This window comes from Sitophilus oryzae, unplaced genomic scaffold, assembly GCF_002938485.1.
Source record: "Sitophilus oryzae breed Bouriz unplaced genomic scaffold, Soryzae_2.0 scaffold_683_pilon_pilon, whole genome shotgun sequence".
Lineage (NCBI taxonomy): Eukaryota > Metazoa > Arthropoda > Insecta > Coleoptera > Curculionidae > Sitophilus > Sitophilus oryzae.
Genome location: NW_022147288.1, coordinates 156,466 through 176,047, shown reverse-complemented (window position 1 = coordinate 176,047; position 19,582 = coordinate 156,466). Strand labels below are relative to the sequence as shown.

The following is a 19,582-nucleotide window of genomic DNA, read 5'->3' as shown; positions in this document are numbered from 1 at the left end:
TCGTACAATCTTTACTGGAAATGCCCGCCCATTCAGTTGTTAGCACTTCCCATAATTCATTTTTATTTGAAATAGAATGGCTTCGAATTTTGCTATCCAAATGATCCCATAAATTTTCTATGGGGTTAAGATCCGGAGACTGTGAGGGCCAATCCATTAGTGGAACATTATGTTCATTTAACCAATTTTGAACAAACCGAGATTTGTGCTTGGGATCATTGTCTTGCTCGAACAACCATCTGAGTGGCATTTCTTCATCAGCATGAGGCAGTATATTATTCTCCAATATGTCTTTGTACAAAAAAACGGTCCATTATCCCATCAATTTTAACAAGAGAACCAACACCTGAGCGAGAAAAACACCCCCATACCATTATACTCCCACCCCCATGTTTTACTGTGGGCATCTGGCTGTACCGTGTACCTTTTGGTCTTCGAACATAACGTCTCCCGTCACTACCAAACAGTTGAAACTTGCTTTCGTCGCTAAACAGTACAGTATTCCATTTCTAATAAGACCAGGTGAGATGATCTTGAGCAAATTTAAAGCGGGCCATCCTATTATTCTTTGATATTAGTGGTTTCTTCACCGCAACTCTTCCAAAAAGTCCCATGTCATCCAACCTTCTTCTCACCGTGCGTGCAGATACCGATATTCCCCTTTCACCCATTTCTCGAGAAATGTCTGTGGATGTTTTTCTTGAATCTCCCATTGATATTCTCTTCATTACTTTCATTGTCCTGTTGCACAACTTTCTTGGTCTTCCTGAGTTAAAAGCTGTTGAAACGTTCCCTGTTTTATTAAATTAACGAATTATTTTCGAAACGGTGCTTTTTAAAATGTTTAAATTTTTACTTATTTGAATTGGTTTATAACCGCTCTTGTATAATTGAACTATTTTATTTTTTAAATCCGTAGAGAAATATTTAGACTTGGGCATGATGTTTATATTTATCTGAAGCAAATCGTACCGTTTATCAGCTTAAACTAAATAATTTTAATGTATTTATTTATGGTTTCCATACAAGAAATCTATTGTTCTCCTACAAAAACTGCTAGACAGATTTTTTTCGCTGTGTAATTTTTGGAATACTTTTATTTGCTGATAAGCTGTTCATTTATATTCCTGAGAGTTTAAGCATAGCAATATTTTCTGTAATATTTTAAAATGTAAAAAGTTTCCATACTTTTGGCCACCACTGTATCTCTATTACGCTGTTTATTGTTATTTTACGCGAGTTTATTTTTGCGCACAGGAAATTTTACTCGTTTACACATCGTCATAAAAAACAATTTTCGTACCACGAATTAGGGATCAGATTTTTATCTGTATACATATAGTATACTTAATCTGTGCTATTACGCTGTACTGTTCAGGGGTCGGGTAAAGCGGGTGTGTGGCCGAAGGAAATATATTATATTATATTTCATACATCTGCCTCAGGCTTAGCTCAACCCTGCCGTGTTAAGCCGCACTCAAAATTGATTAAGGCTTAATTATGGTTTGTAGAGCTTCAGCATTTGCCAAAAAATAGCGAGCAATTTGTTACAAAACTATATAAATTATATATCACTGTAATCACAAAACTTCAATCTATTTCCCTATTGTAACGAAATTTTAAATTATGTCTTTATTTTCGAAAATAATTAGCTCAAACATAAGGAATATTTTGTTGATGTTTGACCATCAAAATCTTAAAAATAAAGAAGTTGTTTAAAAATGTGCTACAATACGGATATAGTATGATCCTTTATCTTTAATTTCCTTCTTCATTTGTGTAAAAATACCTAGCCAGTTTTACATAAAACGTTAAATGCCGAACGCTTATTTTTCTACTTTTTCAGACGAGCGATATGGACACTTAAGAGAAGTATCAAATAACATTTATAAGAATTTGAAAACTTCAGTCTCTCTGTCAATAATCTCATAATAATATAAACGTGCCAGATATTTACTTGCCTCTTTTAATTCCGTACTGAATTCCTTTTGAGTCTTTATCGAAATATTCAAATAATCTTTGTTCCTGTCGATGTATTGTAAAAAGCTTCTTAACCAGGAATCGGTAAGGAGAGCGGAAATATAGGAAGTGTTTTCGAACGTTTGCGTTAATTTTTCCACCTCTTTTTGAATTTTTGGGTCCGAGTAATCGTACTCACCGGATACTATAACTTGAACTCTGAAATAATTAATAATTAAATTTAGTTTTATACAGGGTGGTCGTAATTGTATTCGGGAAACTTCGGCAGCATATTTTACAGATATAAAAATAAAATGCTTAGTTTCTGAGATACAAGGTGTAGAAATTTCATTTTTATTTCGATTTTTTCCAAGTAATTTCTGAACTATAGTTGACCACTAGTTGATATTTGGATTAAAATTGGTGTCTGCGAGTTTTTTTTTCGCCGCCTACATATTTTTTTTGTAAAAGTAATAACTTTTCGTCTGTACCTGTATAAAACTACTGTGTAGAATGTAGAATGAGTAAGAGGGGGGGGGTTAAACTACTGTGTAGAAACACGAATATTTACGACGTTTTTTTAATGTAAAAAATGTCTCTTGGTAAAAATTGCTACGAGAAATGGTTTTCGAGATATTTGGAATCTAAGGCTGTATTCCGTTGCAAAACCAGACGAACCAGACCGGTAAACTACGATAAAGAGCGGTTCCTGAAAAACATCGGTTTGATACGGAACGCTTTGGTAAAATACTGGAAACGTCAAATGTTGACGTTTTCTAAATTTCAATACCTCTATTATAAAATGTATCTTTTATGCACTTTTAATATACCTATCACCGTCAGGAATCTAGACAAGAGTACTTAATTGATTCACCAAGAAACATCGACGTACAGGGAAAAGTAGTTGAAATATCGAAAGAAACAATAAGAATGGCTGCCAAGAACTTAAAATCTTGGTAAGCTTGGCATTAATAGTAGCTTGGCATTAATTTTCAATATTTGCTTAAACGGACATCCCGTTCCAGAAGACTGGAAGCTGGCTTATATGTCTTCGATCCATAAAAAAGGCAATAAGCTGGACTGCAGTAACTACCATGGTATATCAGTGACGAGCACAATGAGCAGGTTATATGGTAGAATTTTACGGAATCTCATAGAAGAAAATTATAGAGAAAAGGAGGAAGAAGAACAGAATGGTTTTAGAGCAGGAAGGTCGTGTACAGATAACGTGTTTAAAACAAGTTATAGAAAAAAGATCGGCAATAAACTTGGACACACATATAACATTTGTTGACTTACGGAAAGCGTACGACACTGTCCCAATATCAAGACTGTGGAGGGTACTAGAACAATCTACGATTAACCATACTTATATATCAGCTCTTAAGGAACTATATAAGGACGCAAAATCAAAAATAAAGGTAGGAAAAGAGCTTAGAGAAACAGTTATAACCGACAAAGGTTTGCGTCAAGGTTGTTGCATCTCCCCTACTCTCTTTAAAATATACGTTGCAGTCGCTTTAAAAAATTGGAAAAGAAAGACCCGTGGTATGGGTATAGAGATTGACAATGAATGTTTGTTCACACTTCAATTCGCAGACGATCAAATAATAGTTGCCAATGACAAAGATCATATGCAATATATGCTAAGAAAACTTATTGAAGAATACGGAGAATGGGGCTTGACAGTTAACATAGTCAAAACAAAATATCTATGTATAGGCACACAAGAAGGAAACTTGAACTTGGACAACGGTCACGAAATTAAGCAGTGTCAAGAGTATGAGTACCTGGGAATTACATTTGATAACACTGGAACTGACGGCAGAGAAATAGAGAAAAGGATTATCAACGCGAAAAAAATAATCGGATGTCTAAATGGAATCTTATGGAGCAAATCAATAACAAAGCGAAGAAAATTCAATATATATGAAACCATGGTAAAGAGCAACCTCCTGTATGGAGTAGAAACATGGAGAATAACTGAGAGATACAAGAAGAGGATAGAGGCCGTAGAAATGGATGTCATTCGAAGATCAATGGGAATTTCAAAACAACGAATAAGAAATAATACCATAAAACAACAAATGGGCATAGAAGGTACGATAACAGGATATAGAGATAAAGCAGCTGATCTGGTACGGACATGTAGAGCGAATGAAGGACACTAGATGGCCCAAGAAAATAATCAATTGGCAACCAAAGGGCAGAAGAAAACAGGGAAGACCGAATCTGGAATGGCAAAAAAGCGTACACAAAGCGATGAGTGAAAGAAACCTGTCAACAGAGGATTGTACGAATAGAACAGGCTGGAAATTGGATACCAGACAACGTAGAAAAACGTTCTAAACCGACTTATATATATATATATATATATAATATACCTATTCTCTGCTTTTACGTTCTGCTTTTATTCTCTACTTTTCTTTTTTCTGGGTGGTCACGTTTTATGGACCTTCACTGATTTATCTTTCTTAACTACTAACAATAATTATTGAGGCTATTAAACAGGTTGCTTCAAGCCCTGCGACTATTCAATTATGCATGCATTCTACGAGTACTAATGATTAGTTTAAAAAATTATATATTTCCCAAATTTATCATTTCAGTCAAATAACTATGGAGCCAACATGTTTATTTTATTACAAGTATTAATAATCTCTATTCCAAATATTTTGAGAACGGTTGCTCGTAGCGATTTTTACAACGAGACATTTTTTACGTAAAAATGACGGAAATGCATGTATATTTTTCCACTCAGTCGTTTTATACAGGTACGGACCAAAAGTTTTTACTCTTAAATACAATTAATAATAAAATAGAAAACAAATTTCTTGCAGTAAAGGTATATAATAAAATTATATAAGGATTCTTGCCACTTAACTGCTGATATAGAAATTTAATTCTACGCTATGTTTGTCATAATGCGGATCAACCTGCTCTCACTACCGGTTTCGGAGCCCTACTCCATCATCAGATGAGCTTGGGCAGATCCACAAAATGACAACCACAGCGCAGAGATAGTTAATTCCGACTTGTCGGAAAGTGTCGGTTAGATATTAAGTCCTGAACGGTAGATAGCGGCCTGCGTGCAATGGTAGTACTTTCGTACCACCGAGGCGCAACTATCAATAGTAAAAAGATGGTAAAAGACTTTTATTCAGGCAAGCCAATTTATAAAATAGAAAACAAATTTCTTGCAGTATAGGTATATAATAAAATTATATAAGGATACTTGCCACTTAACTGCTGATATAGAAATTTAATTCTACGCTGTGTTTGTCATAATGCCCAAACTCACCTGATGATGGAGTAGGGCTCCGAAACCGGTAGTGAGAGCACGTTGATCCGCATTATGACAAACACACCGTAGAATTAAATTTCTATATCAGCAGTTAAGTGGCAAGAATCCTTATATAATTTTATTAATAATAAATATACATATACAAAAAAAATATGTAGGTTATGCCCCCTGCAAGTAGGAGTCATATTGACATCAAAATCAAATTTTCCACTTCTAAAAACACCCCGAAACCAATTTTCATCCAAATATCTGCATTTTTTTTCACAACACGGGGCCATCCTCTGCCGGAAACACTGTGACCTGTGAGGCCTATTGTGTTTGTCCCCTTTCTATATCTGCACCCATTCTCCTATCCCTGCACTAACTTATGCAGGTCCTTGATAGGATGGGAGCATAGTTCCTCCGGTTCTAGCCTAGCTTTCCCAAATAAAAAGTGTCGCTTGCGATCCAGAGCCTCGTAGTAACATATTATGTGCTCCGCTGTTTCAGGATCTTTATCGCAGAGTCTGCAGCAAAGACTTCCTTGATACAGGTTGAGCCTGTTCAGGTAACACTTGACAGTCATGTGTCCTGTCAAGAGGCCTGTTGTAATCCGCAATTTATTCCTGCTAAGCATTAGCATTTCTTTTGCGGTTTTAGAGCTAGGTCCTTGGATAAAAGCCTTGCTCTGCCTGTGTCCCTGTCTGTTTCTCCAGTGGACATTCTGCTTTTCCCTGACCCAGAATTTTAGTGCACTACGGGCCATACATTTGGGTATTTGCAGTACTGGTTCTGGACCAAAATAGGATGCCGATGATCCTTGCCTAGCTAGCTCATCGGCTTTTTCATTGCCTTGGATGCCGCTGTGGGCCGGCACCCAGAATAATTTAATTCTAAATATCTGCATTAGTTCAGAAGTTATTTGGAAAAAAACGAAATAAAAATGAAATTTCTGCACCCTGAATCTCCAAAACGAAGCATTTTAGGACATAAATTTATACGGTCTTGTTTACCTATTTTAATAGGCATAATATGCTGCCGAAGTTTTCAGCATACAATTTAGGCCACCCTGTATAGCTAATTGATCATCATGGATGTATTTCTTGAGATGTACGTGGTAATGGATAATAACGTGTGGTGTTTTTTTTCTTTAATGCCACAGTTGAATGGCGGGAGCTCAAACTCCTTAAATTTTTTTTTTCTTTGAAAATTTACTAAATACTATATTGAATTTTAAACAGTCTGAGAAATGTAAAGGAGGTTTCTACAACAAGCGAAGAATTATCAAGGGTGCTCTTCTTTTATAATTTATAAAATACTGAAATATAAAATACCTATAGGGAAACTCTCTGTAGTAATCGTCTTCTCTGTCAAAGAATTCTATTGCATATGAATCGTTCTTCGCAACTTTTCTCCGTTCCAGACCTTCTTCTATTTGCGTAATACCATATCCGGCGCCAGCAAGATAAACGGCAAAAATCAGGATAACCATAACTTTAACACAACCATTGTTTAAGAATACTAGAAAAAATAAAGATTTTTTATGTAAAGAAAATAGTTTATTATTTAATGGTTATTACCTGAAAAGTAGTCTCTGAAAAATACCATCATTCCATGTTCTTGATTATCTTTGGGATTGTCCATGTCATCTGGATCAACACCGCCACTGCAAAATATTCTGTACAAAAAACATCTGTTTTCTGAAATTAATAATACAATCTTATTCCAAAAAATACTAAATAAAAAAACAAAATATAAAAAATTAGATATTATTTAATATTTGTTGCAAGGAGAGAACACAATGACAGTGGCAGTTGGTATCTATTGAATGTAGAATGAGTAAGAGGGGGGTTAATCACTGCGACCTTAAAGATCTATTGTGCCCCCTTCCTTGAGTCATCACACAATCTATAACCCATCATACCCCTGTTGTAGAGGGGACAGGGTATTTACCATCATCTTTGACAACAGTTCTTCCTCCGAGTACACACCCTTCCACGGTTGGAGTTTGGCCCTCCGTGCCGCTCTTCACAATCGAGGAGCTTGCCTCCGGCTGAGGAGCCCATAAGGTGGAGGCTGGAGGATCTGTATCAATTTTCTCCACCTCTTTAACTTGGTCTCTCCTTAGACGTGATACCGGTGTTGTCCCGTATCTATAATAGAGGATATGTCCCTCTCCCTCTCTATTGCCTCCTTGGATTTGAGGTCAATTCCTATTGTGAGGACTTGACCATGACTCTCCTCCCTCGAGTTGATGACTTGCCTACTCGATGTCCTTACATTGAAGTTCTGACTTTGGATAAGGCCCAGCAGGTAGGTGGTGTCTTTCCCCTTGCTCCTCGGCAGAAAGACCGTTATGGCCGCCCCTTTAGGGATGTTTTCTCCCTTCACTGCAACCAGTTCCGGCTCTTGCCAATTTTTAAGCTTTGGTGCGATTTCCACCAAACAATTCGCCGATTCTTGAGATACACAATCTATGAGGAGCATACCCACCCGAAAAGTGTAGATCGTTGTGTTGCGATCCGATTGCCACTACCAGTGGCGGACTAAGGGGGCGGAAGGGGCGGTCCGCCCCGGGCCCCTTCTTCTAGGGAGCCTCCAAATCTTAATAAGTAATTTTTATTCAACTGGCAAACAGGCCAATATGTGTTCAGTAGTTATAAAGCAATTTGTAGTTAGAGTATGCAAACCATAAGTATACGCAAACTAAACAGTACAAATGGAAGCAGATATTTACTTAATTATCAAATATTAGGCCCCAGTAATTGTCAATGATATTTTTCTATTTACGAAATTAAATCAAGGGGTAATTTTCTTTGTTTACAATATCGAATAATTATTATTTTTTATATTCGAATAATTATTATTTATTCTTGGACCTATATAGGAGTATACCGCGATTTTGTAAAGGGCCCCTTACAAAATCGCGGTATTTACCTGGAACGGTCGCGAAAGTAACGCGGCTTATATGTGGAACCGGTATTGTAAAAAATGTCTATACCTATGTGGCGGATTCATCTATCCAAAAAAATCCTTATGGGTTTTTCGCCACTGCACTGCAAGAAAAATCTACAAAATAAAATAGTTATTTTTTGTAAACACTTCTGCGTTAAACCCTAAACGGACGCTGCTTGTCAGAAGTTGTGTTACAGTAATAAAAGCAAGCCTAACAAAGAAAAAAATGCTTAACGTTTCGGAATGTTTTCTCTTTCCGTCGTCGGAAAAAAAAATATAAAAAATCAAGAAAAAAACTATTTAAAATATTTAAATTGAACTATTCGAGAACACTTTACTTTTTAAACCGATACGTCTACAAGAAATCGTTGACGTTCTGTTAAATTGACATTATATTAAGTTAAACTTCAAAATTAACAATTACTACCTGATAATCACTTAATAAGGTAAAACCAAAAAAGCCCAAACTTTCTGTATGATTATTTTTAAATTTTACGTATGTTATGTTTATTTATGTAATGTTCTTTAAAATCAAAGAAGCGATTGCCATACATTACTAACATCTACAGATGCATGAGCAAATGGTTATTTTATTAGATTGAAAATGTGATAAGCCTTTTTATTTTTCTTTTAGAGGCTATCGCTTCTTTCATTATAATTTTGGCGTTATTAAAATTTATTCTGTGCCCTGTGTCCCATGAATGCTGACAAATCTTAGATTGGCGAAAATCTCCCTTTCTTAAATAATCTTTATGTTCTTTAATTCTAACATTTAAGGGTCTAGATGTTTCACCAATGTAAAATTTATCGCATTTTGTAATATACCAAATACCCTGTGAATGCGATAAAAAATAGTCAATAATTAAAAAGTTTTTCCTCTTGTAATCTGTGTCTGTCATTTCCTCTCGGTGCGTCCCAGAAATAAGTGCTAGTATTTTCACTGGTAGTATAGTTCAACCCCAGAAACACGCATATGAGTTTTAATTAAATATATATAAAATTGAAAACTTCGCAAAAAAATTTTTGGGAATTTTTTTAGTTTTTAGTTAAAAAAAAAACATAATTTCTTGTTACTATGACAACATAGGTATTAGATTAAATTTACAAGAAAGAAAATCAAGAAAAGATGCAGTGGTTCTCAAAATTTTAGCAAATTTTCGTTGTAAAATAACTCCGTTATTTTGGACTTATTGAAAAACGATAAAGAAAAAATATGTTTCTTTTATCTACCACCCCTTAAAATACTTGCACTTATTTCTGTGACACCCTGTATATATATATATATATATATATATATATATATATATATAGTATATATATATATATATATATATATATATGTATATATATATATATTCATATATATATATATATATATATATATATATATATATATATATATATATATATATATATATATATATATATATACAGACCGGGGCCACATTTAGCTTTGCCGCCCCGGGCCCCCGACAGGCTTAGTCCGCCACTGGCCACTACTTCGTTCAGTATAGTCTCTTCTAGAGACGTTTGCTGGTCGGTGGTCAGAGCAATCTCTGAGAAATCCTTTGGCACCACCGCTATTTTCACTTATCCAGCAATAGGGGCAAAGCTGGTGATACGTCCCTGCTTGCCTCCCGGTGTTGGACGGCTTTTCATCCTGGTTCTTTTCTCTCTCCCTCCCTCGTATCTGTTATCAATAAATCACCTACTAAAAAGCTCTGTGGAAGAAACTGGAACCCCAAACCGACCACCCTAAGGACTCTACGGCTTGTCCCATTTATTGTAGATCCACTATGCTAAGCAAGTCGATGTGGCTGTGAATGGGACGTGCAGAATAACTACTACTAATAGTACTAAATAATAATATGCAGTATTCAGTCTTAAACTAGGAGATATTAGTTTCTTATATCGCCAAGTAACCGCCTTTCAGTTAAATATCAATAACTTAAAAAGGTTTTTGTTAATGATTTTGTTACTTACGTGATTTTGATAAGGGCTGGACCTTGAAGCAAAATATCGAGTGTAAGTTCTTTTGTTCGCAATATCCAGATATAGCTACGCAAGCCGCGAAGAACGTTAAATGCCAGATGAAAAGAAATACAGTTGCTGCACCTGAAAATAATAATTATATCAGATATAATGTCATATGTACGAATAACATAGTAAACCACGAACTCGTAATTTGATTGAAACTTATCTATTTTAGTCTCCGACGTTTATTCTTTTTTTATTTGAGTTTAATAGTTCGCTGTATATGTTCAAAAGTTAAAGGACAAAGTAGGTTACTAATAGATGATGATTTTGGATTTCCACTATCATTATTAGCCGACCATACCAATGTATAGCCTACCAGGTATGGTAGGCTATACATTGGTAGGCTATTAAGATCGGCAAAAAAAAGTTTTTTTAATTTCACTCAAAATGAGTTATTTGGGCCTTAAATGACCTAAATACAAAATATTTTCATGGTGTCTGTCTGTCTGCCCGTCTGTCTGTCCGTCTCTAACACGATAATTCAAAAACCGCTGAACCGATTTTAACCAAATTTGGCACAAAAATACTGTGGCACCCGAGAATCTGGCCATTAGTTTTTGGTGGGGGTGGGGTGTTGGTAAGGGGGTATGGGAGTGGGTTAAAAATTTTAAAAAATCGTAACCCCAAAATTACAGTAGCTAGCGAAACGCGGTTTTCAAATTAAGATTAGGAATAATATTTGCAACAAAATTTGTAATAACATCAAAATCAGTCAAAGTCGCAGTTTTTGAGATACTAACATATTTTAGTATGGGCGGCTATACGTGCCTCCCGGCGCCAATTTTTTTTCAACTATTTTAATAGTTTATTACTAAATTATCGAAAATAATCTATTTTATCTTTATGAAGTTTTATATTACCATCTAATTATTTTTTATATTAGCACCTTATCTTTGTTTCTTTAAATAAATCGGTGTTAAAAATTGTATTGTAGATTTTAGATTTGAACATTTTTCTGTTATTATAATTAAATTTTTAATGTTTTAATAAGTTTACAGTTGAGGGTTGGAACCTTTGGTGTTACACAGCAAAATAAAACACTAAATCACCACAATACACCAAAACACTTTTAGTTTTACACTGGACGGGCGTTTCGCTAACCATGTTAGCATCATCAGCAGATGATTAAAACCAAAGATATTTAAACTCGGGAGATACAATGATCGATTCATAAAACGCTCTAAAGCTTCATCATACGACATTGGTTTGCGAAAATCAACGAGTGTAAGAGAGAATGGATAGAGAAGGAAATAAGGGTATCTGCTCGAGGCAACAATGTAGTTGTGTACAAAGATTAGACGTTTGAGGTCAATTTCCAGTGGCGTGCCGATCGACCGACGAAGTATTTTAAGGAAATTAAAATAATTGTTTAATAAATTAAAATAAAATAATAATAAGACTTACATCTTACATATTTGTCGCATGGTAAAAAAAAAATAAGTTGAGGGAGGATAGCGAAATAAAATAAAAACCGGCATCATTTTTTATTATAAGATGGCTTTTCACATAAGAATAACGATTAAAAAATTAATAGCGTTTTTTACTATATTTTATTAAATAAAATATCAAATTTTAGGTGTATTAGTAAATGCAGTTTCAATATCTTGGAATAACCTTGTTCGTCTCTGGCGAATTAGATTCCCTCGATTAGCAATAACAAAATAAAATATTTATTTTAACCTAATAACACAATATTTTATATATAAAATAATACAAACTTTATTATTATATACCTATATGAATTTTACAACTACAATAAAAAACAGTGAATAAAATTTAAAATGTGCCTTATAATTTTTATTAGTTCCCAATTGTTCATTAATGAGGGAATAAGAAGTAAGAAAATTCAACATTTATTTACCTTAACTTTTATTTTAGGGATGTTTCAAACACAGTAAATCAGAACTGAAAATATAAGATGTATATTATACCGTATGATCGAATAAAAACGGCGTCAGCGATGGCTATGGAATGAAGATCTTATTTTTATATAGATAGATTTTATATGTAAATTTATATAGGAAATGCCATCGATCGTCATTTCCAAGCCAACTGGATGCCGTTTTTATTCGATCATACGGTATGTGTTTATCTAAACAAAATTATTTGATATTATAATACACAGTCATCAGAAAAGTCTAGCGATAATTTTACAAAATCATAAATAAAATAAAATGATGATTGTTTAGTAAACGGTTCTTAGTTTAAAATTTTTTTTTCTCTTGTTTGCGAAGGAAAATTGATATTCGTTTATAAATAATAAAAAGTGCATGTGCAAAGAATTTCAATACAATAAAATGTAAGAAAGTCATAAAATTCATGTAATAAGAACATTAATTATATGTATCTCAAAAGATGTCCATTTACATTATAACAACCAAATTTTAAAACAAAAGCCGTATAAAATTATAACGGCAACAAAAAAAGTAAGGCCACAAAATTCCATCTTTGGTACACCCCAATAAAATTTTCACAAAAGGTAGGTAATGGTTTGTCAAACCCAAGTAGGTACCTAGATTAGATTTATTCTTATAAGAAAGTACGGTTTTTCGAAAATAGATGTTGTTTATAAATTACATGCGGTTTATAGAACTTAAATTTAATTTTTAACATTCAATACCCTTTCTTAAAAGGGAAACAGAAATTGTTATTAACTTATTGGTAATTAGTATGTACCATGTACCTTTTTCCTACAAATAATTTAATTAATAAATATATCATTTAAAAAACATAATAAATATATGATTTAAAAAATAAACCTAAAAATATAATTTAGAGATCTGCTATTTTTATGTCTAGGTACGCCTCTGATCTACAGAGAGTAGGATATAGTAAGATACCTAACCCTACTTATTTGTATTTACCGGTGAAAAGTTAAATTTGGATTTAAATGATACACTCTCTTGTACACAATACATGAATGCACCATATTTTCAAAATAATGTCCACAGAAGTCCACAAAATAACGCAAAAATACTATAATACTGCAAATAAAGAATATGGAGCTTGATCGGCAGCATAGCAACATTGCAAAAGGAGAATCTAGGATTTTCCATTCATCCTCGAAATACGTTGTACTACGCCGGCATATTTCTAAAACTGACGTTGTCAAACTGCTTTTTATTATTAAAAGAAACACGACCATAATATTTTTATTCCATTATAAAATTTAAAATAGTAAAGCAGTTAAGCATTAAATGAATAAATTGACGTTAGCAAATTAATGTGGTTGATATATTACAAAAATATAACGAAATTATTTATTACTTAATAATTGGTTGTGGTATTTAATTGAATACTAATACCAATATACAGGTAAATCTGGCAAATGTTTTCGGTGTAAGAGAGATGGAAAAATAAGGATAGAATAATGGCTGATGAAAGAGAAAGGTAAACAGTTGTATCTCTTTAGTTTAAATATCTTTGATTAAAACTCAAGATCAACGGAACTTCAGTTTTAATCATCTGCTGATGATGTTAACATGGTTGGCGAAACGCGCGTCCAGTGTAAACGTAAAAGTGTTTTGGTCTATTTTGGTGATTTAGTGTTTTATTTTTATAGTAAGTACTGACCTGAATATATGCAGAAGATGGTAACAGATGGAAATGGACTGAAAATACCGATCCAAAAACTGAAGAAATCCGTGACTGACGTAATTGTGATTGAAACAGCAGCTTCGCTTAACATTTGAGCCATTCGTTCTGGAACTGATGTTTTGATGGACGTTCTTCTCCAAGCCGCCAACATAACGAAAGTATCGTCAATTCCTATTCCTAAAAATTAATGTTTTGATTGTACTTAACTCACTGTAAACTGTTAGATATTAATTTCTAAATTACTATGCAGGGTGAGTTGTTTTCGATGGTCTCTATGGGTATCTAGGAATCTACAGAAGACTCTCAGTAGTATCACAGATTAAGTATACTATATGTATACAGATAAAAATCTTATCCCTAATTCGTGGTACGAAAATTGTTTTTTATGACGATGTGCAAACGAGTCAAATTTCCTGTGCGCAAAAATAAACTCCCATAAAATAACAATAAACAGCGTAATAGAGAGATATCGCTAAACCGAATAGCGTGCATGGACGTTAATAAGGCCAGATGTTATTTCCTTTACGTGAGGTGGTATTAACTCTCTTCATTTATAGTTATCGGATCGGAAACAATTCCGTTCGCGTCGCGTCCGCTATTTAAACTTAACCTAACTTTGAATTTAAAACTTTGAAATTGTTTTGTTTACCAGGTATTTTAAAACTAAAGGGCTAAAGTGCTTCTTTCCAGTGCTTTATTGTTCAACGTCTGCCAGTGGGTTTAGAGCAACAAGCAACAAATAATTCACTTAGAAGGGCTAAGTCGTCATCTGCTGTAAACCTAAAGCTTGTTTCATGTAGACGCGAATTGCGAATTGCGGAAAGCGATTCGCCAAAAAATATTCGCAAAATTTGGACCTATTTCATACAGTCGCGAATTTTTAGGGACATTTCATTTTTGCTCCACTGAAAGTTACCAAAAAAATCATAACCTGAGATAACTTAATTTGTTTTTTATTCGTGTTTACGACCTTTATTTTATATTTTATAGCATACAATAGCTTACTTTGGGTTTCTCTTATTACCGATTCTGAACCGTCCTAGAACTGTGATGCGTATGCGCAAAAGGAAATATGAAGACATTATTTCATTTGCGCATGCGCTGCAGAGTTCTAGGACGGTTCAGAATCGGTAATAACAAGAACCCGAACAAATCTAATATGAATTCAAATTTGTTTAATGATTATGAGTATTGATTACGATTGTGGGATTGGAACAGAAGGCGTAAAATTGTCATTTACTTATTGTTAAAACGTAGAAGAGAACGGTCATTTGGGACATGTGAAATATTTAAATTTCGTAAGCAACAAGGGTGCTTATCGCAATTTAAATCAAGAAATGAGGAGAAAAGATGAGAAAAAATTTAGGAATTTTTACAGATTGTCTGTACAGGAGTTTGATAACTTGGTTGAAAAATTGTCACCATATATATATATATCAAAAACATATCATAAACATATGCACGAGAACCCATTTTACCTAGAGAAATCCTTTCAGTTACTTTGTACTTTGTCAGTGTCGTCAAAATAATCGATAACCTCTCACAACACTATTCTGCGCAAACGCGAACCTTAAAATCGCGCGAATATTCGCAAAAAGTTGAAAACACTTTAACTTTCCCGCGCCCAAATTTTAAATCTTGCGAATCACCAAAATCTTAAAATTTCTGACAGCGCCGCCATGTTCATTAAAATTGGACCAATGAGAGCAGTTTCGCAAAATCGCGATTCGCGATTCGCGTCTACACGAACAAGGCTTAAGTCTCTTTATAGGTTCTTTAATATTGGAAGAGGTGGAATCCATATTTTGGGCCATATTTATTTAATTAAAACTAATCCCAGCTACTTAAATATCAAATGACCTAATAAAACTAAAGTAATAATTCAAAACAATTCAAACATAACCTAAAATAAAAGATCTTCCCGGCCGGCCCCGGTTGTCAAATACCCGCACATGCCCATTTAAGCAATTTTTAAACGTTATTTAGAAATAGCGCTTGGTGTAATTGATCCGCAAATTACGCTAGACGGTAACGTTATTAGCGGGCGTTGCGTTAAAAATTGACTTGTGCATATAGTAACCATGACTGACCATGATAAGGTACGCGTAAATACTGCATGACGTTATTCGGTTTTGCGATATCTCTCTAATAACTGTGCCGGTCGGGCGCTGTGCACAATTTTAGAGGCCATAAGTGGGCGTGCTATGTGCGCAAACTAGTCATCTAACTAGCGCCCGATTCCGAAAATTGGAACCACGAATAACAATAAAGAAAAAACAAAGATTATAATCTGTGGTAGTATTGACTTCAGTAAAGTAATGTAAAAGATTTCATTTAACGTCTCCTTTTTGCTGCCAGGGCTAATCTGGACGGGGACTACTTTGTTTAAGCAGAATCCGAACCGCGGTCTCGGCCATATCATGGTCAATGGCCTACCGACTTGGCAAGTACCTAAATTGACTCTTACTCACGAGATATCCGATCTCATCCGGCCTCGAACCGGCGTGAATGAGCAGTGTGTGTCAATAGATTTTACACTTTTGCCTTTTTTTTTTGGACAACAGCACGATACAGAGTTTCGAACCGGTCACCCGTCCATCCACTAGTATCGCCTTACGTCGCTTAACTTCGGTGTTCTAATGGAAATCGGTGTTTCGACGTAGCTGGGCCGTTACCTGACTTCAGTAGTTTCCGGGATACCGATAGAGAACATCGAAAAAACTCACCCTGTTTAATATATTAACTTAATATATTAAACAGCGATGAGAACTATCGAATGAATTAGACTATCGAATGGTTACTGAATGAATGATTTCAATGGAATCATTCTATCGAATGATTTCAATGGAATCATTCTATCGAATGATTTCAATGGAATCATTCTATCGAATGGTTTTATTCGAATAAAATCATTCTATCGAATGGTTTTATTCGAATAAAATAATTCATTCATTTGTATACTAAAGCATATGTGACAAGCTCGCCGTGCGACTAAATGGTTATCGTTGAGCCACGACTATCGAATGCTTTTGAAAAATGAAATTTAGTACTCGTTTGATTTTTGTGTGCCTCAGTGCATTATTAGTTCTTCCAAATTTTTATAACTTCGCCTTATAAATACTGTGCTATTTTTGCGTTTATTAAAATATTTAAAATACTAAAATAGTAGTTTTTTTTTAATTGACGATTGTGTGTGTGTGCAGGTGGTCAAAATTTTTTCCAAAATTTGTGTGATTTTCCGGAGCCCTATCTTTCAATTATTTAATTTTATATGGTATATGGTCTATTTTTTAATGGGAAATTTTGAGACGTAGCAATTTTAAAAATACGTAATATTTGTATTTTAGATGTTTTAATAATATGAATTAGTTGAACTTAATAATCATGTTTAAGTAATGTGGTTATCGAAATCAAACTATGGGGTGAGAAAATTAAATTGAAGTTTTACACGCAACAATTTAAAAAAAAGTTAACGATGTTTGTATTTTGTTTATGCTAATTCTCTTACATGTAGTTTTTTGCGAAGAAATATTTCATTTATTTTTTAAAGTAAATGCCAGTAAAAGTAAAATTATTTTTAAATAGTAATATAAAGTACCTAATATAAATAATTTTGATTTCTAATTTTTTATATATATTTTCCTTCCATTACACTGCATGCTTAGAAAATTAATAAATGTTTATATTTCATGATTTTAAAATTTGTTGTTAATATAACAAATTAGTTCTGTAATTATTATTATTTAATAAACCAACGTTGCCAAAAAAATTTGAGACTATTATTTTTAAATAGGATCTAATATAAATAATTTTGACATCTAATTTGTAGTTTATATTTTGCTACGACTTAAAAAATTATATTAAATGAATTTAAATTTTGTTGTTAATAGGTATAACAAATTATTACTGTTATTATTATTTATTAAACCAGCCTTTGCTTAAAAACATTAAAAATCATTTTCCTACATCTAAACTAACTAAAGCCAAACAATAATATTCTTTGCTAATATCAACTAATACCAATATATGGCAACGGCGCCCTTCATAATGTATTTTCTGTGTAAATACTAGCACCTCAATAAAAAAATAATATGTCCTTATCTTTATCTGACTCCGCAAAAAATCAAAGATGCCGGCTTCTTTCATAGAATTACCACCGACCCTTGTCGGGTTTCTCGGAAAGAAACCTACGTCGCCGGGCGACAACTAAAATCCAGTTAATATTTTATTATAATCGATCCTGACGAATAAATGCATTTTATAAATGAATGAATTTTATAAACGAATGGTTTTTGCTGCCTAATTACTAGAATACAATATTTCAAGGCAGATGACGCATCTATTCGATAATTTTTATTCGAACAGTTAAAATATTTTAGTTTCTTATTAGCTATCGAATTATTCGAATGAATTGCAACTATCGAATGTTTCGATAGTATTCATTCGATAGTTCCCACTACTAATATTAACATACCAATCTTATATTACTTACCAATCATTAAAAAGGGCGCTGCCAAATTGATACCAATAAAGTCCACACCAGCATACATACAAAATCCAAACGCTCCTAGAGTGGCCATAGCAGCGCTCAAATTTCCCAACAATCCCAACCAAGGTTTCGATCTGACCCAATCAGACATCATACACGTAACTAAATTTTACAAAGATTAATCAAAAATACATTTTTATATACTTAGAATATCTACTTATGGAGAATACAGCCATAATGACGAATGTCGATGTGAAGTAGGGAATCACCGAGTGAGTGTTTTTCTCCAGCTCGTGATCCAGTGTTCTCGAAGCGAATCTGGCTATCCTGATATGCTCGAATCTGTTCTCTTTATCCTGGATTTGTTCGATTAGGTTGAGAAAAGCGTCTTCCCAAGCTGCACCTCTGGAAATATAATATGAATAGGTTAGTAATTGCATTGTAATGAAGTTCATAAAAATTTCTGCACTTATTCCTGGGACACTCCGTATATCGAGTTAATTAATATAATTATATAAGGATTCTTGCCACTTAACTGCTGATATAGAAATTTAATTCTACGCTGTGTTTGTCATAATGTGGACCAACCTGCTCTCACTACCGGTTTCGGAGCCCTACTCCATTATCAGGTGAGTTTGGGCAGATCCACAAAATGACAACCACAGCGCAGAGTAGTTAATTCCGACTTGTCAGAAAGTATCGGTTAGATATTAAGTCCCGAACGGGAGATAGCGGCCCGAGTGCATTGGTAGTACTTTCGTACCACCGAGGCGCAACTATCGATAGTAAAAGGATGGTAAAAGGCTTTTTTTCGTGGTACCTCAGTGGTACGACTTCTCTTTGTCGCGAGTCTGACACTAGGCCTATTGTTGTTTCATCACTAAACATGACAAAATTCCAGTTAGGTCCATTTGCTCTCATCTCCTCAGCCCATTGTAGACGCGTAATGTTGTGCTGTAAATTAAGCTTCGAAAAAGGCCTTCTTAAATGTAATCCTCTGCCATGGAGTCTTCTTGCTATGGTCTTTCTTGAAACATTTACTCTTTGAAGGCGAACTAACTCATTTTTAAAAAAGAAAGCAGGGGATTGCGTCGTGCAATTAGGGATATTTGACGGACTTGTACAGCAGTAGTAACTCTCTTTCTACCACTTCCAAGCCGGTCTGTAACCTCGTTTGTCTCACTGATCTTTTTTAATATTCGCAAAACATCGCTTTGGTTAATTCCTACAATTTCAGCTATTGCAGCTTGCCGGTAGCCCTT

At 34.1% G+C, this 19,582-nt stretch overlaps 1 protein-coding gene across 4 annotated transcripts in view; it reads right to left on the bottom strand.

Moving 5' to 3' along the window:
• LOC115888096 (patched domain-containing protein 3) overlaps positions 1–19,582 on the bottom strand; it is a 52,368-nt gene that overhangs the window by 15,289 nt on the left and 17,497 nt on the right. For all 4 annotated transcript variants that reach the window (XR_004051210.1, XR_004051211.1, XM_030907671.1 and 1 more), the window contains exons 4-10: positions 18,538–18,725; positions 18,324–18,482; positions 13,808–14,008; positions 10,181–10,312; positions 6,823–6,942; positions 6,577–6,763; positions 1,962–2,178 (exon numbers count right to left, since the gene is read on the bottom strand). Coding sequence is in view for 2 of the 4 variants with exons in the window: in XM_030907671.1 (XP_030763531.1) it covers positions 1,962–2,178; positions 6,577–6,763; positions 6,823–6,942; positions 10,181–10,312; positions 13,808–14,008; positions 18,324–18,482; positions 18,538–18,725 (1,204 nt within the window). In the remaining 2 variants the exon portion in view is untranslated. The remainder of the gene's footprint in view (positions 1–1,961; positions 2,179–6,576; positions 6,764–6,822; positions 6,943–10,180; positions 10,313–13,807; positions 14,009–18,323; positions 18,483–18,537; positions 18,726–19,582) is intronic.